Below are 19,679 nucleotides of genomic sequence, written 5' to 3' on the forward strand. Positions count from 1 at the left end.
AGATCGCCCCGCGTCCCCCCCAGGACCCCAGCGCCTGCCCGCGTCGCCAATCCCGCAGGCACCAGACGTGCTTTGATTCGCGCCGGCGGGAACGGCCTGTCAGCGGCGGGACTTCAGCCCATCGCGGGCCTGAGAATCGCCGCGGGGGCCTGCTGACCGGAGCGGCGCAATTCCCGCCCCCGCCGATTCCCAGGTGGCGGAGAATTCGGGCCACAGCGGGGGCGGGATTGATGCCGGCCCCGGGCGATTGGGGTCGGAGTATTCCACCCCCTTTTCCACAGCATGCCTCGGTGGCAACTTTCATGACCTCTCTCACTCGATTGCCAAAGCCTTCTACTCTGTAACTGGTCAGGACAGCATTCTTTCTCCCCTACCTTGCCTGGGTAGGGCATTGGGGTCTGGACCCAATTTCCGAATGTCTCCATCACGTAGCACTCCTCCAGTGTGGAATGTTTAAAAGGTATCAAATGATGAGCGTGGCGAGTAAAGGGCACTCTTTCGATTCAGAGTACGTGCATGATGCAGGAGAGAATAACCTGGTGGAGGGACCTGTAGCGCTGTTGCCCACTCAGTGAATGATTGAGAAGTTTGTGGAGTTCCTTTCGACATAATTTAGAAAGCAGAGGCAGGTGGTCAAAGACAATCTGGCAAAAGTGACTGAACCAATTCGGGCAGCACTGAAGGGGTGGTACAGCAGTTGGAGGCACATAATTTGCCTATCAGGAAGGTGGAGGATACTGCCTCAGATCATGAGGATTAGATTTCATCTTTGGAGGCAGAGGTGATGATGATGACGGAGGGACAAAATATGAGGAAGGTCAAGATCAATGACTTGGAGAACCATTCCAGATGACACAATTTGAGGATTGTTGGGCTGCCCGAGGGCATACAAGGAACGCAGGCCATGGATTATGTGGCAAAGATGTTCAGGCAGCTGCTGGAGGAGGGAGTCTTTGCACTCTCTCCTGAAGTGGATCTGGCCCATTGGTCGTTGAGGGAGAAGCTCAGAGTCAGTGGCTGCCATGGGTGATCATAGTCCGGCTCCACAGGTATTTAGACAAAGAAAAGATCTTGAGGTAGGCGAAGTAAATTCGAGAATGCAGTTGGAAGGCCACACCGTTAGAATCTGCCAAGACGTGGGAGCGGAACAGGCATACAGGAGGGAAGGGTTTAATAAGGCAAAGTTTGCTCTTTTTAGGAGCAAGGTGAAGTTTGGAATGATGAACCCGTCTCTTCTGTGGGTCATGCATGGGGGCAGAGACCATTATTTCGACAAGCCGGAGGAGGCAAACTACTTTATTAAGGAATATGGATTAGAGGACATTTGAATTTTGGGTGGGTTCATCTGCATGGTTTGGAAGTGTGTTTGGTGTTGCATTCATTGGATTTTCCTATTTTGTTCTGTAATATCTGTTACCATGCATTTGGGGTATGGGTTATTGATGGTTTAAAGGTTGGGGACAGTTGGGAATGTGGGGCAATGGAGGAGTGGGTGTGGACAGATTTGTATGATACACAAGTTTAAAGTCAGGTTTAGATGGGGGGGCTATGTGTGGAGTTTTTGAAAATAGAACTTGTGTTTCTTCCTGGGGAGAGGGGTCACCCTGCTAGCAGAGATGCTGGTTGATGGAAGCGGTATGGGGGAGAAAGCCTTGGCTGGTTATTGGGGGTAGGGGATTGTTTTCTTTGTTTACTGGGATAAAGAGCCTGGAGTGGTTGGGTTTTCTTTGTTCGGGCTAGAGGAAGGGTGGTTGGTGGGAGTGATGGGGGAGGGTAGGGTGGTTGGTGGGAGGTTTGGGGTGGTGGGATGTGGAATAGAGAAGGGGGGCAGGGGGTGGGGTTGGGGGGAGAATGGATCGTGGAGGAAGAATTCTAGTCACTGTTTTGCATATATGCTTGGAGATCCAGGATTGCTTTTCCTCAATGTTAATCATTGTCTTGTTACATTAGGAGAGAAGCCCGTTATCATATTTGCAGAAGCTCTTTGGAATCCCTTTCTTATGATATTTATTTATTGAGATAGAATGTGACTTGGAGACTAACAGCATCTTAACTGAGCCGATTCCAGTTTAAAATAAGGACTATTTTATTGCTAATGCTGTAGATACTTTTATTTTGGACCCAATCCCTCACATACAATCAGAATAGTCTTTTAATTACATATTGTCCTAGTGTTCCTTTAAATTAAAAGAGTTTCTTCATGTTATGGTGGTTGGTCAGTTTTGAATTACTTTTCCTTGTTTTTTTCCAAAATTAGGTCAATAATACACAGAATTTGCTGAAGCTGGGAAGCTTGGTATCTGGTATTCCAAGCAGTACATTCCAACGCATCGATCCTGGGGTTTTCACTGCTGTAATCACGGATCCAACATTTGTTGAGAATATTGGAGCAGCGCCACAACCTATACAATTCATTTATGTTCTGCAGGTGAATTACATGGAATACGTAAATAGTGGTATAAAATTCATCAAAAATCTAATTTTCTGACTTCTGCCTATAATTTTTTAATGTCGGTGCTTTTGTGTCAAGACTGTTTTCATCTTCTAGTGTTGCTGACTGCTGTATGTTCTAGTTGAAATTCTATTATGTTTCATTCAAACTCAGATGTTGAAGAATGTAGCTGATCCATTAACAACAGTAAAGAACATCCCATCTGTTCTAGCCAAATGGGTCCCGCCTGTGATGTTAACTTCAAACTTGAACCTCAGCGATATCAATAACAAACAATGGGACCCCAGACAGGTAAACTATGATATTTAAAAAAAAATGTAAAATGATGCTTTGTTAAAAAAAATGTTGAACTGAAATATATATTTTCTATGTTCAATTGAACGATTCAGAAAGTTCCTCATACTGTAAGTTACATTTCAGCTCTAGTCACAGAGAAGTAGTGAACAGGAAAACCAAATAATGAGTGACCAAGTGTACATTGGAAACAAAAAAAGGATTAAAAAAAAATATTTCATGGGATGGGGTGTCGCTGGCTGGCCAGCATTTATTGCCCAATCCTAATTACCCTTGAACTGAGGCGCGCTAGGCTATTTCAGAGGGCATTTTAAGAGTCAGCCACATTGCTGTGGACCTGGAGTCATGCAGGCCAGGTCAGATAAGGACAGCAGATTTCCTTCCCTGAAGGACATTAATGAGCGAGATGGGGTTTTATCACAATGGCTTTATGGTCAGCATTAGACTTTTAATTCCAGATTTGTATTGTATTCACATTTCACCATCTGCAAACGTGGGATTTGAACCCTGGTCCCCAGGACAGTACCCTGTGTCTCTAGTCTAATGACAATACCACTACACCACTGCCTCCCCAAAAGCAGTGTCATGGGAACTGTCAAAGGTGAATGTGTGGCACCACAGGGACACTGAATGCAGGAAGAGCAGAACCTAAGAAAACACATGTCCATTGCTGGAAGAGTGAAACATAATTAAGAGCAAAGCATTATTACTTTTTAAATTGAACTAAAATAGATGGTAGCAATGCCTGTGTCAGAATAGTGAATACTATTCCCACTGTCTAAATTCTGAAAACAAAACCTCTTGAAAAATATGGATGAGATTAACTCCATTTAGCAGAAACAAAGTTATTTTGAATAGACAAGCCTATGCCCCAGCAGTGGGGCAAAAGGCCGTTTTGAACTGACTTGAACTGAAGAGCAAAGTTCAGTACAAAGACAGAATCTAAATATTTTGCACTCAGAAGTGTTTATCCACTTCACCCTCCACCACCGCCGCACAATAATAGCAGTGTGCACCATCTGAAGGATGCAGTGCAGGAACTCACCAAGGTTCCTTAAACAGCAACTTCAAACCCACAACGTTTGCCACCTCAAAGGGCAAAAGCAACAGATGCTTAGGAATACCACCACCTGGAGGTTCCCCTGCGAGCCACCTCATTATCCTGACTGGAAATATATCACCATTCCTTCACAGTCGCTGGATCTAAATCCTGGAACTGCAGCAGTTCAAGAAGGCAGCTCACCATCACCTTCTCAAAGGCAACTAGGGATAGGCAATATATGCTGGCCCATAGACTGTTAATGAATAAAAAAAGTGTAGGCCTCTATTTTTGAGCTAGAAGATTCAATAAAACATTTGAAAAAGAGAGACATTTCTCCAAGGATTGCTTTTATGCCATCATAAAGTTCTGTAAATTTCTGTTGGTTGTGAACCAATGGATACATTAGAAGCAACAGCTGTATTTTCAATTGGGGTTAAGACTCCCATTTGATCCCAACCCCATGTGTGAAACTGTTACTGAATACAATCTTTGTAGGATTGGCCAAATATTGTCCAGTGGATCCTGATCATCCAATTAAGGATGCAGTTGGGTTATTGATGCTCAAGTCCTTGGGAACTACATTCTACTAATGTGGTTAAAAAAGAAGTGAGGGTGTCTCAAGATGAAGGGGAAAAACTTTGCAAGGCTCTAAAATAATGCTTATATACTTTGCAGAACCATGAGGCGTCCCAAAGTGCTGTATCACCAACTAAACACTTCTGAAATGTAGTCACTGCTGTAATGTAGGAAATGGAACAGCCAAATTGCACACAGTAAAATCCCTCAAATAGTAATACGATAACGACAAGATAATCTGTTGATTGCAGGCTAAAAACTGGCCAGGAGAAGACAGACTTCTTTGAAGGCAACACTATTTTGATGTCCATCTGAGATGTCAAAAAGTGTCTTTGCTTAATTTCTCATCTATCCTTCTGACAATGCAGAAACATCCCCCCTCCCCCAGTACCTAGTTTAGCTTTCCTTCACTCCAGCATTGGAAGTGTTAATCTAGAATATTGTGTTCAAGTCTCGAGTGGGATGGTAACTTGCATCGTCTGGCTCTAAGGTGAGACTGGACCATGCTGACGCAACAAATTTGAAAATTTTTAATGCATACCCTTGATTTTTCCATTTATTAATGGGAATGGATCCCATCTACAGATGCATCCCATCTGCACTTTTATACCATCTAGTTTGAAATAAATCCTGCCAGCAGTATGGGACCTCAGAAGCTTCCACCACATGCATCACAGGCATTTGCTTACAAGTTACACGAGACACTGTAGATGTGGACATCTCCATCAATGGACAGCTTGCAGAGTGGGCTGTGCCCTGCAGCCCCGATGCTAAAGCCGGTTAGAACCTTCCGCCTGTGTGACTATTACAATTTAAAAAATTTTTTTTAAAAATAAAGTGCTAATCCACCTACCGTGCACATCTATGGGTTGTGAAGGTGGGACCCATGCAGATATGGGGAGAATATACAAACTCCACACGGACAATCATCTGGGGTGGGTATTGAATCCGGGTCCTTGGTGCCATGAGTCCTCGTGGGCAGCACGGTAGCGCAGTGGATAGCACTGTGGCTTGACAGCGCCAGAGTCCCAGGTTCGATTCCCCGCTGGGTCACTGTCTGTCCAGAGTCTGCACGTTCTTCCATTGTCCAAAGATGTGCAGGTTAGGTGGATTGGCCATGCCAAATTGCCTTTAGTGTCCAAAGAGGTTAGGAGAGGTTATTGGGTTACAGGGATAGGGTGGAAGTGAGGGCTTAAGTGGGTCGTGCAGACTCAATGGGCTGATTGGCTTCCTTCTGCACTGTATGTTCTATGATTCTATGAGACAGTGGTGCTAACCACTGCGGCACTGTGCCGCCCTTGGCGATTACAAATTGGTGGTGAGCAAGGTCTCCCAGTTGGACGGGTACCGATGTCGAGCATGGAGGACCTTTATGCGAAGTTGGCTGGGGGTCACTCCTCCAAATTAAATAAAGCCACACATACCTTTAATTGGAGTTGGATGCAGCGTCCAGGGGATATGTGACCATCAATACCCACAAGGGTTCTTATGAATACACCAGGCTTCCATTCGGAGTATTTGCCGCCTGTGCGATCTTCCAGTCGCAGGTACACTTCTGCCTGACCCACCGCAAAATCTTCTCTTTCTCCGCAAATTTCTGGAGTCTCACGATCACTGCCCACGGCGACTCCCCATCTCTAGGTTTCTGCCTCAGGGACCTGTGCGCTCGGTCCACTTCAGGCACCTTATCGAGCAACTCTTCTGCCACCGGCTGCGCCAGTACATCTTCAAGACGTATCTCATGGCACTCACACCTTCCACTCCTTCCAGCAGGCCCACTATTCGCAGGTTCTGCCTTCTCGAGGTATTCTCCTGCTCTTCCACCTTTGCCCTCAGCATTTTACAGAGGACCCCGAGGAGCTCCACCTCCGCCTCCAGAGCCACCATCTGATCGCTGTGGTCTGAGATCACTCCTTTGATCTCCCGAATCTACAACCCCTGCAACTTCAAACACTTCTCCACCCATGCCAAAGAACTCTTCAGGGTGCCACAGCTCCTTCGATGGCCTTTGTGTGATCCTCCCACATTTCCTTCCTCTGCTGGCAGAATTCCTCTTTAACAAAAGCCACCAGCTGCTCCATCTGGGGCCTTCCAGCTTACATCAGCCCTTCCCTGGCTTACAATGGCTGCTGCAACAAAGGTTTCCTCCAACTCTTTAGCCTGGTCTCTCACTGTTTTCTGCCGGGTCTGGTAACCAGCAGACATACCACTCCTAGGGGAAACTATTCCTCTAACCTTAAGTTATGCCTTTTCATCAAAATCTCACCCAGTATCGGGTAAAAAGAGCTCTTTTCGGCAGCATGGTGGCACAGTGGTTAGCACTGCTGCCTTGCAGCGTCAAGGTCGAAGGTTCGTTCCTGGCCCTGGGTCACTGTCCATGTGAAGTTTGCACATTCTTTTCCATCTAAGCGTATCTACGCTCTGCATTGGCTAAAGTCCTCGATGCCAGGCTTCTCCATCCCAACATCTATCCCAACACTGCCCTGATGCCATATGGGCAGGCATCACACATGATCAAGATCGGTCTGGAAGGGTCATAATGAAATGAAAAATGAAATGAAAATCGCTTATTGTCACGAGTAGGCTTCAATGAAGTTACTGTGAAAAGCCCCATGTCGCCACATTCCGGCGCCTGTCCGGGGAGGCTGGTATGGGAATTGAACCATGCTGCTGGCCTGCTTGGTCTGCTTTAAAAGCCAGCGATTAGCCCAGTGAGCTAAACCAGCCCCTAAGTTAGCAGCCTGGAGGATGACAGCTGTCGCTTTACCTTGGCAAATGTCTCTTGCGCTGCCCCCCTTGTCCATTCCTGATGTTTTTAGAGGGGTGCATATAGTGGTGCCAATGTGGTTGCCAAATTCGGAATGAAATTACCATAATAGATTGAGTCTCCGGAATGACCGTAGTTCGATTGTATTCTCAGCATGGGGCCTGCTTGATAGCTCAAACCTTCTTCTCCATCAGGTGTAAGCTATCGTTGTTGAGCCGATACATTAACTCTTTCACCTGAAATGCACATTTGCCCTTCTTTAGGCAGATGCCTGCCTCAGAGAAACGGCAGAGGACTTGCTCTAAATTATCCAAGTGTTCCTCATGGTGGCTCCGGTAATCAGGTGTCCTCTAAGTGAACTGCCACCCTTGGGAGCCCTTGGAACAGTCATTGTCAAACTCAGGGTCGCTACCTGTGGGTGGGTCATGAGCAGGTTTCGAGAGAGTCACGGTGTGATCGGCCGCAGTGTACCCGATCGCAGGAGGACCGGGAAACAGCCACAACCAGCTTTTAAAAAGGAACTTAAATGTGGAATTAGGAGGGCTAAAAGGGGTCATGAAATGTTTTCAGCAAATATAGTCAAGGAGAATCCGAAGACCATTTTATGCATATATTACAAGCAAGAGGTGAGCAAGAGAAAGAGTAAGCCCACTCAAGGACAATGGAGCGAAGTTATGCATGGAACCACAGGAAGTGGATGAAATCCTTAATGTGTACTTTGTATCGGTATTCACCAGGAAAAAGGATGTGACAGATGCTGAGGTCAGGGATAGGTATGTGAATGCTCTTGAGAACGTCAATATATCAAAGGAGGAAATATTGAGTATCCTAAATTGCATTAAGGTAGACAAGTCCCCGGGCCCAGATGGGATCTATCCCAGGTTACAGCGGGAGGCAAGGGGAGAAATAGCTGGGTCCTTAATATATATCTTCACATCCTCTTTGACCACTGTGGCCACCTAAAATGGCTGCCAATCGTGCAGCACAGTGGTGCATTGGGTAGCACTGCTGCCTCACGGCATTGAGGTCCCATGTTTGATCCCGGCTCTGGTTCACTGTCTGTGTGGAGTTTGCACATTCTCCCCGTGTTTGAGTGGGTTTCGCCCCCACAACCAAAAGATGTGCAGGGTAGGTGGATTGGCCACACTAAATTGCTCCTTAATTGGAAAAAATGAATTGGGTACTCTAAATCTATTAAAAAATTTAAAAAAAGAAACAAACAAAAAGAAATAAAATAAAATAGCCGCTCGCAAAGATCGCTGGGTGAAATGGCCACAGACAGACACAGACGGGCTGCAGCTTGCAGATATACAAAAGCTGCAGACACGACTTTGCAGAAACTAACACAGGAAAAAGGCTGTTAAAAGGCCATCCCGACAATGGGCTCCAGGTAGAAACTTACAATATTTGGGAAGGCCTACGTGCATCAGACACTACCGGCCATGGCCGACTGGGGCCTGCCCTGTTATCTAGGTGGCAGCCCTTGATTGGTTGGGATCGATCAGGGTTATCAAGCCCTGATCGATCAATCTTTGCAGTCAAAATTTCCACCAGTACATTTATGGGTGGCACTTGGCAATCATAACAGACCACAAACCATTGTGCGGCCTGTTGAAGGAAGACTAGACAATCACACCAATAGCGTTGGCCAGGATGAAGCAACGGGTACTATTATTGGCAGCACTTGAGTATGTATTGGCGGCATATGAGTTTGTTTTTGGGTATTGCCCAGACATGCAAATCGTGCACGCGGATATCTTGAGCCAACTCCCATTGCCGAAACACGCCTCCTGTCCCCGCCAGTAGCAGACAAAGTCGTGTTGGCGCTACATTTTATGGACATCTTGCCAGTTGCAGCCTCACAAATTTGTGAGTGGACACAAAAAAACCCTTCCTTGGTGATGTTTCGCTGCATCGCCCTGCACGGGGGACTTCACAGAAAACTGCCTGAGGAGCTGCGGGTTTTCACGACTAAGATGGAGACGGCATTCTCCTATGGGGAGCCCATGTTCTTGCCCCGAGCCAAGTCAGAAAAGCCATATTGTAGACCTATACAATGGACACCGGGAGTGTGCAAAATGAAGATACTCACCAGAGTTTATGTGTGGTGGCCATGACTTGATAATGACATTGAGAAGTTGGTACAGCAGTGCACAGTATCAAAAGATCTCACCAGCAGCTTCTCTTCACCCCTGGGAGTGGTCAGGCCAGCCCTGGGTGCTGTTACACACCGACTTTACCAATCCTTTCTTAGGGTTCCTGCTACCCGTTGACTCAAAATGGTTAGACGTTTACCGAATTCCATCCACTAGCCCACTAGTTACCAGTGAGAAGCTATGCCAATCGTTTAGTGTCCATGGTATCCCGGAGGTGTTCGTTACTGATAACAGTACCCCTTTTACCAGGAAGGAATTCTTGCTCCTCCTGCAGATGAATGGTGTAAAACACATTCGGACCGCCCAGTACCACCCATCTTCAAACGGCCATGCTGAGCGGGCGGTCCAGACCTTTAAGACGGGGTAAAGAAAGAAGCCACGAGGTCTATGGAGGCAAAATTGGCAAGGTTCCTGTTTAGCTATTGGATCACACCGCATATAACGACTGGGGTAGCATGGCCAGAACCGCTAAGAGGCCTTAGCCTGATGTTTCCTTATATTGGCGGGAAGTTGTAGAGAAAAGCAGATATCCTGTAAAAGTACTATAGCCAATGGAAGCAGGACAGAGGGTTCAAGTCAGGGACACTGTGTATATCTTGAATTTCGGAGATGGTGCCCGGTGGGTACCAGGGACCAGAGTGCAGAAGATGACCGATCTCTTCAGCTGGGCTGTCTGACTGCTTTTACTTTCACTTTGGGCTCCCAGCTACAGGGTGTGTTTGTTTTTGTTTTAGATTTGGAGAAGCTGCAGTCACAGCAAGATGTGTATGAATCACTGCCATCTTATGAATGTTTATTTGGTGATTTTGAAGTGGTAACTGTTCTCAATAGTGAAGATAAATCTGATGTCTTTCTATCAAAGGGATTATTTTTGTCTTCTGGAAAGATTAAGAGTTTCTTCGAGAGTACTGTATTGTTTGGGGGATTTATTGGTGTTGATAGTTGTTAAGATGTTTACTGTGGGTTTATAAAGTGTTAACTGGTTTCATAAATAAACATTGTTTTAATTTAAAAGTACTGTAGATTTCTGTTTGCATCACACCTGTAAGGTAGGCCCGAGTGCTCCCCATAACCACAATTTATTAAAAGTTGTTGGTCAGGTGAACTCCATGATACAGTTCAGGGTTCCCTAAACCCTGGCCCATAACAGGACCATGAATTGGATTAAAATGAATTGTTTTTTGGAGCAGGCAAGTAGCTGGAATGGGGTATAACTCTGATAAAGTAATTTAAAAAATTAATAAATAAATAAAATATAAATGCAGCTTGCCTTTGTTGGGTGCACAGCTGAGCCCCAGGTCGGGCGAGTCAGATACCCGAGGACTCAGCTTGACATGTTTCACGTCGCGGCTCATTTATTGCACTGAGTGTGGAAGATTGCAATCAGTTTTGTGCTGGCTAAGCCAGTGGGAATTGCACCAGCTTTCGTGCCAGAAATGAAACTTTGCCATTTTATGGGTAAATGCGACCTAAAGAATTAATTTGCTTGAATGCCATTTCTTTCCAAGATATCTCCCAAGAGATCTTTGTGAGATGTTTGTATGCTACATTGTAAAGTTCATATGCAGTCAACAAATTAATGTTTTAACGTTTCATATGCTTTAACCCATAGGCTGCTGTGTTTTTTGGAAGCATTGTGAAAAATCATAACAATTATGACATGTGAGTAATATCTACATATAAGTTATATATCTGTCAACATCATGGAAATATAAGTTACATGAAAGGAGAATGGAGTACAGAAAGTAAGATGCAAATTATTAGTTAGGTTGTCGTTAGAACATCATGATCATTTTGGGTATTTATCTTTAATATAAATATTAAGGACATGGTGGCAGTATAGAAGAAATTCACTGAGGTGATAACAGTTTTAAAGTTTACAGTTCTGAGGGAAAATGAATGAAACTGTGGATCTTTTCATCAGATGTTATGCTAAAAGCTTAGGACCCTGGTCAGGTCACACATAAGAACATTGTACACAGTACTGATCTCCAAACTCTGGAAAGGACATGGAAAAAGTACAAAAAAAAAGATGAACAAGGATGATGATAGAACTGAGAGATTGAGCAGCTGATGCTTTCTTTCTTAGAATTGAGATGTTTTAGAGGTGAGCTGATAGAGGTCTTTAGAACTGTGAATGGATTGGACAGGGTCTATGCCGAAATCCACAACTGCAACGATTGATTATTCCTGTGTGTTTATTCGTGTCTGGTGCAAAAGTAAAATGGGGTCAACTGAGAGGAAGGATGGAGGCGTTCTACAATTCATGGGCGTTATTCATTGTGCATTTTCAAGAATTGGATTACATCGAACATGAGGGGAATGGGGGGGCTGGGAGGGTTGGGGGAGAGGGGCTGTATGTGTTAATGGTGACTATGGGTGATTCCTGATTCCTTTTTGTCATTTGTTTATGTTAACGTGCGGGATAATGTTTGGGAGGATGGGATCGTTGTTCTTGTTATGGGGATTGAGATTACATTTGTTACTGATTATTGTGTGGTGATATGCATCACTGTAGATACACAAGGGGTTAATGTAAGTACACGTAAACTAGCTAGACACTAGAGGGAGCACCAGAGACATGACACACAGATATTCAACCAATAGGTCAGTAAGATAGAACACGACCAATGGGCATTCACGATATACACAGAGGTGACACTACCACGGGGGGCATTACACCAACCCATATATAAAGGACACAGCACGCATTATCCTCCTCTTTCCAGTGGAGACACTCAGTGCGTACAGACACAGGGTTGATTCAATATCACACCAACCACGTGGATTGTAGCAGACTGGTTTGTCAGTCTGAGTAGCTACAGACGGATTAACAGTAGTGGCGTACCCAAGTAGGGGAATTGTAAATAGTTCAATAAACGTGTTGAAGTTATCTCCACGTCTGAACCTCCCTTTGTCAGAGTGCACATCAAGGAAGCCGCTTATGCTCCGCCAAGAGCATAACAAGACAATTGTTTATTGTTGGGTGTAAATTTGGGAGAAAATGTGAAGAAGGAGGAGAATAAAAATATTTTTAGAAAAGTAAAATGGGGAAAGGTATTTATTTTGTAATGGCTTACAAGAGAAATTAGAGATAGTATTAGATCCACGGAAGAGACATTCAAATTGGCCAGAAAAAACAGCAGACCCGAGGATCGGGAGCAGTTCAAAATTCAGCAAAGGAGGATCAAGGGATTAATTAGGAAAGGAAAAATAGAGTGTGAGAGAAGCTTCTATAGGAATGTGAAGAGAACAAAATTGGTGAAGTCAAATTTAGGTACCTTACAGTCAGAAATAGGGGTATATATAATGGGAACAAAGCAATGGCTGACCAACTAAATACATAATTTGGCTCTGTCGTCACAAAGGAGGGCACAAATAACGTACCAGAAATGTTGGGGAACGCAGGGTTTCGTGAGAGGGAAGAACTGAAATAAATCAATATTGATAGGGAAATGTTGTTGGGAAAATTGATGGGATTGAAGGCCAATAAATCCCAGGACCTGATGATGGACATTCCAGAGTACTTAAGGAAGTGACCCTAGAAATAGTGAATACATTGGCAGTCATGTTCCAAGATTCAATAGACTCTCGAACATTTCCTACAGATTGGAGAATAGCTGATGTAACACCACTATTTAAAAAGAGATGTCGAGATAAAACAGGGAATTATATACCAGTAAGATCCAGTGTTAGATATAACTCTTGAGGTGAAATGGATCAAAAGATATCGTGGTGGGGGGGAGGGGGGGGGGGGGGGAGTTGGGAACAGGCTATTGAATTGAATGATCAACCATGATCATAATGAATGTCAGAGCAAGCTCCAAGGGCCAAGTGGACTACTCTTATTTTCTGTTTCAAAATGAAGCAAGACAACTACATGAGAGAACATGGAATAGAGATGGAGAGATTGCAAGGATGAAATTAGTTAGATGGAATTAAGTAGATATTTTAAATTCATTTTTGGGATATGACGGGGCCAGCCTTTATTGTCCACCTCTATTTGCCCTTGAGGAGGTGCCTTCTTGAACCGTTGCAGTCCATGTGGTATAAGTACACCCATGGTGCTGTTAGGGAGTGAATTCCAGGATTTTGACCCAGTGAGAGTGATGAAATGGTGATATATTTCCAAATTAGAATGGTGGATTGCTTGGAAGAGAACTTCCAAATGGTGGTATTCCAGGTGTCTGCTGCCCTTGTCCTTTTGGATGGTAGTGATCATGGATTTGGAAGGTGCTGTCTAAGGAGCTTTGGTGAGTTCTACAGTGCATCTTGTAGATGATACACACTCTTGCTACTGTACGTTGGTGTTGGAGGGAGTGTGTTTGTGGATGGGATGCCAATCAAGCAGACTGCTTTGTCCTGGAGGGTGTCAAGCTTCTTTTGTGTTGTGTGGCTGCACCAGACAAGTGGAGCATTTTCCATCACACTCCTGACTTGTGAATTGTAGATTGGAGATAGGCTTTGGGGAGCCAGGAGGTCACTCATCACAGGATCACTAGCTTCCTAACTGCTTTTTTAGAAACCTCCCCTTCCCCCCATTGTATGTTAAGATGTGATAATTAGATTCTCTTTTGTTGGAGATTGTCATTGCTTGAAACTTGGTGACATTTATGCTCTCTTGTAACATTCACACTACAGTAGGTGATTATTTGAATAGAAATAATGTTCAAGGATGTGGGGAGAAGACCGGGGAATGGCACTAAACCATAATGTTGATTTGGAGCGATGGTGCAGATACAATGGGCCAAGTGATCTCCTCCTGTGCTATAACAATTCTGTGATTCTGTGTCATGGTGGGTGGGGGGGATAGATATCAACTAACAACTTTGGCTAAAAATGCTGTTTCTGTGGTTTGTTCTATGTAATTCTACATAATATCGCAGATTTAAATCAGAGTAAGTGGTTCTGACAATTCTGGTGTGTAAAGGGTAATAAAGTGTATCTGTCAATGGGTGATTATGATGAAAAAAAGAGTGCTGGCATTGTGAAGTGGCATTGTTTGAGGAAGTGTGTTATTTAGAAATGCCTTAATGATTCTGTTATTTGTTTCAGATTCTCAAACTCTGTCCTTCAAGGCTTCAGTTGTGGTGCAGTAAAGGACCTGAATTTTGCTTCATTTCTTCTGCTTGTTCAAGCAATGAAGGGTAAAGGAGCCGTGTTTGATAAAAGTCAGGTGAGGTCGTTCATCCTATTCAAAGAAGGCTGAATTGTATTCCCATTCATTGTCCATTAACTCATATTGATTGAGTTAAGTATAAAAAATAATTGTCAAGACGAGGATGGTACATAGGCATGAGATCATGTGCTTGATAGATATGGGGAGCGGACAGGAAAATGAAGTGAAAGGAGGAGATTAACCAAGTTTGTATTGAATGACGAGGCAGACTAAATGAGCCATATGACTACTCTTTTTTTTATAACAGGAGATGAACTGAATCAAAAAGCAAAGATGAATAGGACAGTACACATTTGCAAATTGCTGTTTATTTTGAATGTTTGACATGAATAAACCAGTAACTAGATATTTCAATGTGAAAGAAGTCCACTAGGTGAGATGGTGTTACAATGCCATCTTCTCAAGCCCTCAATAAGGAATAAAAGCACTTAACAGTTTATTGGAACAATCTGTTGTCAGCAGTTTGTGAAGATGCATTAAAAGAGATTGAAAATTCACAGCCATTTTTCTATACTCCTGCTATAATAAGTATTTCCACAGGACTTTGTAACATACATTTTCAAAATGTATTGATGCGATATTAATAGGGCAGCACGGTAGCATAGTGGTTAGCACTACAGCTCCACAGCGCCCGGGTCCCAGGTTCGATTCCAGCTTGGGTTGCTGTCTGTGTGGAGTCTGCACGTTCTCCCTGTGTCTGAGTGGGTATCCTCCGGGTGCTCTGGTTTCCTCCCACAGTCCAAAGATGTGCAGGGTTAGGTGGATTGGCTATGCTAAATTGCCCTTAGGTTAGATGGGATTGCTGTGTTACGAGGATAGGGTGGTGTGGGCTTAAGTAGGGTGCTCTTTGCAAGAGCCGGTGCAGATTCGCTGGGCCGAATAGCCTCCTTCTGCACTGTAAATTCTATGATATGATCATATCTAACTGAGCCAATATTTATTGCCCATCAATGCCTTGATAAGGCATGCAAGCTAATTTCTTGAACTGCTGCAGTCCATGTATTGAAGCTGCATTCATGGTTCTGTTAGGAAAGGAATTCCAGGATGTTGGCCCAGCGACGATGAATGAATGGTGAAAAAGTTCCAGGTTAGGATGGTGTGTAGACTTGGAAGGAAACATGGATGGTGTTCCCATGCATCTGGTGCCCTTATTTCTCGGTAGTGGAGTTCACAGGTTTGAAGGAGCCTTGGGGAGTTATCATAGATTATCATAGAATTTACAGTGCAGAAGGAGGCCATTCGGTCCATCGAGTCTGCACCGGCTCTTGGAAAGAGCACCCTCCCCAAGGTCAACACCTCCACCCTATCCCCATAACCCAGTAACCCCACCCAACACCAAGGGCAATTTTGGACACTAAGGGCAATTTATCATGGCCAATCCACCTAACCTGCACATCTTTGGACTGTGGGAGGAAACCGGAGCACCCGGAGGAAACCCACGTACACACGGGGAGGATGTGCAGACTCCGCACAGACAGTAACCCAAGCCGGAATCGAACCTGGGACCCTGGAGCTGTGAAGCAATTGTGCTATCCACAATGCTACCGTGCTGCCCAGTTCGTCATAAGTTGCTGAAGTTCATCTTGTAGATGGTACACACTGCTGCCTCTGTATACTGGTGGTGGAGGGAATGAATGTTTACGTGGTGGATGGGGTGCTGATCATGTGGGCTCGATGGTTTTGAGCTTATTGAGTGTAGTTGAAGCTGCATTTACCCAGGCAAATGGGGAGTATTCCATCACACTCCTAACTGGTGCCTTATAGAGATTGTGGAAACCCTTCTGGGGGTCAGAAGGTGTGTTTCTCACGACAGAATACGTAGTATCTCTGACCTGCTTGAAGCTACAGTATCTAATTGGTGATTTGTAACATGTATAGCTGCAAGCTGTTGAAAATAATACCAGCTGCATAGAAATGATTGTGGCTCTTCTGGTTAGAGTTTCCCATCTGATGCCCGACCAATGTTGGATGGTTTTTAACCAGGGTTACAACCTCATATTCCTGAGCAGGGTGGTCGCCTAGACCTTTGAATAAAACAAGGCAATTGTGCAGACTTTATGCAACCCTTTATGGAAAAAGCTGATGCTTGCAGGGTGAAGATATATCCGAGCAGTCCCAAACCTAGCACTTTAGGCGCAAATTTCCAATCTCCTCTGATGCACGCCATTTCTTATCATGTGCGTACCCACTGGGCTATCTAATTAAGAGAACTCCATGTGAATTCATTAAGTTTGCTTGGGTCAGCGCTGGAGATCCCAGGCAACCGTGGTCTGGCACTTAACACACAGATGGTTAGCATCCCAAATAACATTTTTTTACATTTTTGTAAAGCAAACCTTGCCTTGTGTAATTGATTACTCTTGACTGATTGCACTAAGTATAATGGGTTTTAACATTTCAAGATCCCTCTCCACCCATAACCCCACAGGATACCAGAGAGGTATTAGTGTTCCTGATGTTATGCGTCCAGACCAGAATCCCAATTTTAGTTAAGATCCTGGATTAGAACCCAACTGTTTGCACTTTGTAAAACTGTGAGGAAACCACAGGAGTGACAACAAAGACAGCTTTTATATTTAAAAAAACTTCAATTTGAATACAGAGTTAAGCCCATTAGCAACAAAGAAATAACTTTACAGTTAACAGATACAACATCTTAATTTGCTTCCTCAAACCTTCCTCTAAATTCCAATTAAAAACCCATATATTTCAAATACCATCTGCATATGAAATTGACTTAACAGATTTTACTTGCTTACCTTGGTGTAGAGTCCTTTCTTTAGGACCAAGCTTCAAATCTTCTGCCCACCTTAGAACTCTGGAAGCAACTCCCTTGTCCAGATAGACCAGGCCCTTCCCATTAGCTACCCCAGTTGCACTCAAAACACAGCATTATTTTGTCTATTGTTACAAGATTTGTTTAGTCAGGCTCAAACTGTTACATTACATTAGTTCTCTACCTGCAAACAGATTAAATAACTTTTAATATCTATTAGCAAAATGCTTCCCCTGCACAAATCACTGATTACATCACTTTTAATCAGGGGCTTAATCAGGGTCTGGGTTTAGCACAGTGGACTAAACAGCTGGCCAGCAGCGCAGGTTCAATTCCTATTCCAGTCTCCCCAAACAGGCGCCGGAATGTGGTGACTAGGGGCTTTTCACAGTAATTTCATTGAAGCCCACTTGTGACGATAAGCGATTATTATTATTATTAATCATAGCTTTGGCAGACATACTATCTGTAAGCATTTTAACCTAGGTTTTAACAATATTATTACAAAAGTACAAACTATGACAATTTCTATATTCATCACACTGCCAAATGTCACTAAGGCTTTGACAGCAAATAGATGATGTATTAGATTATGTATTCACTCTCATTCAAATTGTAATGAGCATATTCCGCACCAGAAGTCACTTCTGGTGGGAAATAATAGAAGTAGTGACCTATGTGGGGGAACAGTGGAATGGCTGCTCATCACAATTAGGACCCTATCTACCCATCTACAGCTCTCAATTGGGTGAGAAATGTGGAAAACTACTCTCAAATATCAGTGAAGGCAGCTCCTTGACCAAATATTTGTAATCTGGTGCAGGAGGGAGGGTTTCAGTTTTTTGGATCGCTGGGATGTCTTCCAGGGAAGGTGGGGCCTGTACAAGAAGGATGGGATTCACCTCAACTAGAAGGGCACCAAAGTTCTGTCTGGGGGGTTTGCTAGTTTGGTTCGGGTTCGGGTGAGTTTAAACTAATGTGGCGGGGGGTGGGAATCAGAGCAGTAAGTCAGGAAATGTGGAGACTGGGGATGAGCTTGGTAACAGAGCCAGGCTGGTTCAGAGGAAGAGCAGGCTGGAGGAGGTCGAACTCAGTGGGCCTGGAGGTCTGGAGTGCATCTGCTTCAATCCACTGAGTACAACAGGTAAGGCAGATGAACTTAAAGCCTTGATTCACGCACAGAACTTGGATGTGGTTGCTGTAACGGAGACTTGGTTAAAAAAGGGACAGGACTGGCAGTTAAATATTCCAGGATATAGGTGTTTTAGGCGAGACAGGCAGGAAGGTAAAAGAGGTGGGGAATGCAATACTGGTTAGAGAACATATTACAGCTGTACAGGGGGAGGACACCATGGTAGAATCAAGTAATGAGGCACTGTGAGTAGACATCAGAAACAGGAAGGGGGCAGTCACTATGATGGTGTACTACAGGCCTCCCAACAGCTCACGGGATGTTGAAGAACAGATATGTAAGCAGAATCCAGATAGATGTAGAAATAATAGGTTTGTTGTAGTGGGAGACTTTAATTTTCCTCATATTTACTGGAAATCCTTTCGGGCTCGGGGTCTGGATGGTGAGGAATTTGTTAAGTGTGTCTAAGAAGATTTTTTGGAACAATATGTGGATAGTCTGACTAGAGAGGGGGCTATACTGGACCTAGTTTTATGGAACGAGCCCAGACAGGTCATCAAAGTTGCAGTAAGGAAAGGGGCGGCATGTGGCGCAGTGGTTAGCACTGGGACTGCGGCGCTGAGGACCCGGGTTGGAATCCCGGCCCTGGGTCACTGTCCGTGTGGAGTTTGCACATTCTCCCCATGTCTGTGTGCATTTCACCCCAACAACCCAAAGATGTGCTGGTTAGGTGAATTGGCCATATATTTTATTAAAACAATAAAAAATATATACAAGGCCAAATGGTACAAACACTAATTTTGTGTTGGAGAAACAGGGCATCCTCCCCTCAGTACCAATGCATGCACTAAATTGCCCCTTATTTGGAAAAGAAAAATAATTGGCTACTCAAAATTTATTTTAAAAAAGTTGCAGTGTGGAAACATGTGGCGAACAGTGACCACAATTTTGTAAGCTCTCGGATACTCATGGAAAAGGACGAGTGTTGTCCTAAGGTTAAGATGCTAAAGTGGGGGATGCCTAACTACAGCCAGATTAGGCAGGATTTGGAGGCTGTTGTTTGGGAGAGGCTGTGAGAGGGTAAATCCACATTTGGCATGTGAGAGCTTTTACGGAGCAGTTGATGAGAGTGCATGACAGGCATGTGCCGGTAAAAAGGAAGGACAGGAAAGGCAGGATTCAGGAGCCGTGGTTGACCAGGGAAATTGCGAGTCTTGTCAAAAAGAAAAAGGATGCATCCATGGGGTCCAGGCAACTAAAAACAGATGAAGCACTTGAAGAATACAAGGAAAATAAAAAAGAGCT

At 44.3% G+C, this 19,679-nt stretch overlaps 1 protein-coding gene across 1 annotated transcript in view; it reads left to right on the plus strand.

Annotated features, from left to right (window-relative positions):
- Positions 1-19,679, plus strand: part of LOC119978724 — a 139,992-nt gene that overhangs the window by 104,007 nt on the left and 16,306 nt on the right. Inside the window, exons 23-26 of the mRNA XM_038820558.1 lie at positions 2,258-2,428; positions 2,606-2,743; positions 10,900-10,949; positions 14,343-14,463. Of these exons, the coding sequence (XP_038676486.1) occupies positions 2,258-2,428; positions 2,606-2,743; positions 10,900-10,949; positions 14,343-14,463 (480 nt within the window). The remainder of the gene's footprint in view (positions 1-2,257; positions 2,429-2,605; positions 2,744-10,899; positions 10,950-14,342; positions 14,464-19,679) is intronic.

This window comes from Scyliorhinus canicula, chromosome 15 (genome assembly GCF_902713615.1).
Source record: "Scyliorhinus canicula chromosome 15, sScyCan1.1, whole genome shotgun sequence".
In the NCBI taxonomy this organism is placed as follows: domain Eukaryota; kingdom Metazoa; phylum Chordata; class Chondrichthyes; order Carcharhiniformes; family Scyliorhinidae; genus Scyliorhinus; species Scyliorhinus canicula.